General features: G+C 60.7%; 1 protein-coding gene across 1 annotated transcript; it reads left to right on the top strand.

The window, feature by feature from the left end:
* Nucleotides 1-3: 3 nt before the first annotated feature.
* Nucleotides 4-4,446, top strand: LOC104515055 (chromosome unknown open reading frame, human C2orf54; the record flags this gene model as incomplete). Its single annotated transcript, XM_010158889.1, has 5 exons — nt 4-367; nt 1,432-1,654; nt 2,464-2,617; nt 3,790-4,146; nt 4,375-4,446. Coding segments are annotated over 5 exons (1,170 nt in total), but the record flags the coding sequence as incomplete, so codon positions are not given.
* Nucleotides 4,447-5,026: the final 580 nt, after the last annotated feature.

A 5,026-nucleotide genomic window follows, 5' to 3' on the forward strand; every position in this document is an offset into this window, starting at 1 on the left:
GTCCATGCCAGGGAGCCCCGCTTCCTCGTGGACTATGCCAGGAACCTGGAAGCCTTCGAGTTTGCTCTCTGCGCCTCCGAGGATACTGTCACCATGGAGGTCCCGCTGCGGATGGACGGTGATGCGCTGCAGGTGCTGATGTGCCAGCCTGGAGACGCCCCGGCCAGGGACCATCAGGGGCTGGGCACCTGTTATCTGCAAGTGCCCTCTACGGGGACCGATTTGGAGGGCTGGACCAGCGCCGTGGGTGTGATGGGGCGAGGAGGTGGTGTGGAGTGCCTCGTTCCGGGCAAAGTCCTCCAGCACCTGAAAGAGCTCCTTGTTTCGGCCATCGTGTGCTGCCAACGCCGCTTCCTGCTTCAGCCAGGTGCGTACGTTGGTGGGGTGCTTCTCTGGCCTGGACCTGCCTCCAGCACAGCTGGAGAGCCCTGCTTGGCTCTGTCCCTGCACAAACGGGCTGGGCTTTAAGTCCCTGGGCATGTGGCTCACCCAAATCCTGCACAAGTGAGTGCCCTGCCATGTGCTGGGACAGGTTTTGCCCTCAGCTAAGGAAGGGGAGAAGCAAACTCCCCCCTGCCATCACACAGCAGCAGTCATCCCTGGGCATCTTCATCCTGGGCTGATGGCATCCTCCTTGGTTGATGGCTCCACGTAAGGTCCACCTACCTCTGCCATCAGTCTCCAGGGAGGGTTTGCTCAGGGACTTGGCGTGCTTGGCTCACCCTAACCACTTTCTCACCCTAACCATGTTCCCCTGGGTCTCTCCTGGCCTCTGAGTGCCCCCTTGCTCCTTGGATTAGGCTGTTTGGAGGCTGAGCTGAAAGTGTGTCAGGGCTGGACCTTGGGACATGGGTCTGTCGCCGTGCACACACAGACCCTTGCTGGTAGCAGTGTCCCTGCAAAGCACATGGTGGGGAAGGGACCCTGGGAATGCCACCATCAGCTTCTTCATGCATTTCCATCTCCAAAGGTGCTTCTTGAAGTAAATCTCATCCCTGATGGAGAGGTGATCTGAGAGGACCAGCAGGTCTGAAAGTCTTAACCCAGCCCCAGCAAGCCCACCATTCCCTCCTTCCCACGGCCAAGCCAGAGCCCTTTGTCTTCCTCTACCCCCACAGCCTGAGACCTTTTCTGATCCATTTTTCTTGGACCATGTTTTTTTTCTTGGCACCGTTCAGCCACCCAGCAGCATGGCCCCATTCGGCCCCTCAGGGTTTCCTGCTGCGCCCACACCCACTGGCCTGGCCCCGAGCCTCACTGGTGTGATGTTCCTTCCAGGTTTTCCAGGGAACCGCAGACAAACTGCAGCATTGGAATGGGATGAGTCGAGCAGGGTGGGACATGCCCACGGGTGTAGTGGCACATACCTGGTTCAGCCTGCGGGACCGGCTGCGGTAACCTCCTAACTGTGGCCAAACCCTCTGCATCTAGGTGACCTCAGCGCTGAAAATCTGCAGGAAGATGCCATGGAGCTCTCCCTGCTGATCCGTGGTGGCTGGAAGACCATCCGCTTTGACATCGTCCCCGTGGTGAGGAGGCAGCAGGAGCCGCTCCGGCTCAAGGGGCGGCAGAGCGACAGGGGTTTCCCCGAAGGCAGCCTCCGGAAGGCGACAGAAGAGGCCCACTTTGTCCCTGCCTCTCCCCATTGCTGGAGGTGAGCAGCTCGGCCGCACATGTTGCGGGGTGACCCTGCCCTGGGGATCCCCCCTGGCCAGCAGCACTGCCAGGTATAGGCAAAAAGGGGATGGGAAAGTGGAGGGACTTGTCAACAGGGGGGTGAAGTCACCCCCTTGTGATGCCCCAACATGCTGCCTTGTGTTGGGGGAAAAACCTCAGCCAAATGTCAGACAGCTCAAGGAAAGAGAAGGGGGATGCGACTGAAGGAGCCCCCCCAAAGCGTTTGCACGAGCTGAACCCTGGCCATCCGGAGGGTGGTACCTCTCCGACCCCTGCTCAGGCTTCAGGAGCGAGCCTGGGCATCTGGCAGCAGCAGGGTGACGAGGTGCCTCCCTGGGCAGGCTGCAGGAGGGACCAGGGCCGTGGTGACACACATCTTGCCTGCCAGCACAGCTACTCAGCCCCAAGGAGCGGCTGAGCATCTGCCTGGACCAGTCCAGGCTTATGTTGGGCACAATGTGGTCCAGCTGGTCGCTCAGCCCTTCTTTGGGGTCCAATCCAGCCCCCCCTGAGGGCAGCCTGCAGCTCTCCCCACTGCGTGTAGGGGAGCACAATCCCACCTCCACTTCCCTCTTGTCCCTCCTGGGAGGTCAGGAACTACTCAGCAGTGTCCCCATCCCACTGCAGATCTCCCTGGTCCCTCTTGGCCAAAAGGGTGAGGGAGGTGCACCGGGATGCTGCATGCCTGGGGCCACGCACACTGTGTCACTGCAGGTATCCTCTCCCCAGCTGGGAGGAAGCGGGTATCTATCCTTCCTCTCACCGGACCCTGCTTTCTCTCACCAGATCCTCCACTCATCTCCCCATCCTGAAGCTGCTCCAGGCAGTGGACACGCTGAAGGGACCACGTCTGGACAGCCTTCGCCTGCTCGACCAGCTCCGCAGCCAGGACTGGGGAGAGGAGGGTGGGAAGGGCGGCCTCACCTTCAACCACATGAAGGTAGGTAGGTTCTTCTCCCCTGCACCCCACCATGGCCGAGTCGCTGCTGGAAGAAGATCCTAAGCAGCAAGCTTGGCTGCAGTGCTTTGGGATGTACCAGCCCATGGCTACGTCCGGAAATGATGCACACTGCTGGCCACAGATAGAGGGGTTTGATCCTTCTGCCTGGCAAATGGCAGAAACTTGTTGGATTGAGCCAACAACCTCAAGCCTGAAACACCCAGAGCTGGGACTCCGTGCCGATGTGCCAGGCATCCCCCGGCACAGGCTGCCTGTGCCTGCAGGGTCCATGCTGGGGATTGCACTACCGTGCCTGCCATGCTGCAGTTTGTCCTGTGCCCCGGCGTGTCCGTACACGGTTGAGGGTGGCGTTCCCTCTGACAAAACCCTCTCTCCCCACCCAACCTGTTTTTGGCACTCTGGATTCACGCCAGCTGGTGATGCTGGTTGGGAAAGGGGCCATGCTGGGGACAGCACCTGGTGGCACAATCCAGGTGTGCCCTGCCTTGTGGTGGCTCTCCAGACCAGGGTGGAGAAGGAAGCAAAGTCATCTTCTGCTGAGAGAATGGCTCCGGCTCCAAGTAGCCCAAATCCTGTGGGTTTTGCTTTGTGTTCCTTGGGGTTTTTGTTTGTTTGTTCATTTGTTTGTTTGTTTTAATGAGGGCATAGCATGCATCTGTCTTTCAAAACCCATCTTCTGCTCCAGCCCACTGTGTTCACTGCCTGTTACGCCGCGTTGCCAAGAGGCATCAGCGCCGGACCATTCAGCAGCGCAGTGCCAAGGAAGCCAGAGCGGCAGCTCCTGGGGTTCAGTGCCTCGCCAGCGACTGGCGGAAACCACAAGCAGGGTTTTTTACTGTTGCTTGGTGCCTGTGGAAAGCTTGGGAATGTCGTTTCGGAGATGCTGCGGAGCTAGGACCTGTCTCAGAGCTCATATAGGGGCTCTTTGGCGAGTGAAGCCAAGGTTCAAAATGCAGGGGTGGTGGTGCACCGGCTGTGCGTGCAGCAGCAAAGCAGCAGCTCTGAGAGCCTGTGCAGCCTTAGGCTGCTGAGGACCTGATGTCCCCGTTGAGGGCTCAGCCCACAGGTGGTTGTGCGGTGACCTGCAGAGCCAGAAGGCACAGCCTCTGTGGGGAGCGCCCTATCCTGCACCCTTCTCTCCCTCCCCACAGATGGTGCTGCTGTGGAGCATGGAGCTCTTCCCTTCTCCAGAGGACTGGCAGGACCTGGAGGGCTCTGTCTACAGACTCCTGGTGATCCTCCTCCGCTGCCTGGCCACCCAGCACCTGCCCCACTTCCTGCACCCGGAGAGGAACCTCTTCCAAGGAGAGGCCATGGACCTCGCTTCCCTCTACCGTAAGGTGGAGAGCTTTGCCCAGGACCCCCGACGCTTCCTCCGCTTCCATTTTGGCCTCCCTGCACGTGCCGATGGCTGTCAGGCAGACCCCGACACACGGGCCCTCCTGCAGCTCCCTGCTGAGGACGGGTCCTGCTGGGACACAGCCTACTTTGACATCCTGCTCAGCCAGGTAACGGCGCTGGTCTCATGAGGCAGAGCTCTGAGTGCCAGACACCTGGGCTGGGTGGCTAAGAATTTGCTGGAATTTACCCCCTAGAGAGCCTTCCGGCCCCTGGCAGCCCCTGGCATGCACTGCCCAACCCCACTGTGGAGGATGCGGGGGGCTGGCAACGCTGGGTGTGGGGCTCAGGCAGAGTGGGCAGCCCTCTCCCCTCACTCTCCACCTGCCTTTGCTTAGTTCCAGGTGTACCGGATACAGGATGGCACGCGCCACTCGGCAATGTCCCAGCTCCTCTCCAAGATCCGGTGAGAAATCCCCCAGCGGAGCTGAGCGAGACCCTGCTGCCACCCCATGTGGGTGTCTCAAAGCTCAGAGGAGCACGAGGCGAGCTACGGGGCCAGGGTGCAGCACACTGCCAGGTCGCTTTATTGAGGGAAGACGGTACCGGGGGGCAAGTGCACGTCTGCTGGGTCATGGCGCACGGCCTCTTGGCTCCCCTTATAGGGCTGGGTGCTGGGGCGGGTTTATCATCCCAAGGTACCTAATTGGTGGTGGTGGGGCATCGCATCCTGCGCTGCTGCTGCAGGGATGGCTGAGGGTGATGGGTGGAAGGGGAAGGGACCTATGGCCAGACCCTGCATCCAGCCCTCGTGTCATCTTGCAGTGGGGCCAGGGGAAAGGGAACAGCGGGAGGGACCAGGCTGTCCAGGTGGGGAGTGACCCTGTGCAGGGGACTGGCAGAAGGGGTTTTGAGCCAGGTCCCGCGTCTGCGGAGCTGCCGCCCTCACCTCCGCGTCCACTGCTCTTCCAGCTCCTCCTTCCCACTCTGGCTGGGGTCGCTGGGTGTTGCAGCATTTCCTGCCAACATCCTGGGAAGGCAGTGGAGCCC

This window comes from Eurypyga helias, unplaced genomic scaffold, assembly GCF_000690775.1.
Source record: "Eurypyga helias isolate BGI_N326 unplaced genomic scaffold, ASM69077v1 scaffold21139, whole genome shotgun sequence".
NCBI classification, from domain to species: Eukaryota; Metazoa; Chordata; class Aves; order Eurypygiformes; family Eurypygidae; genus Eurypyga; species Eurypyga helias.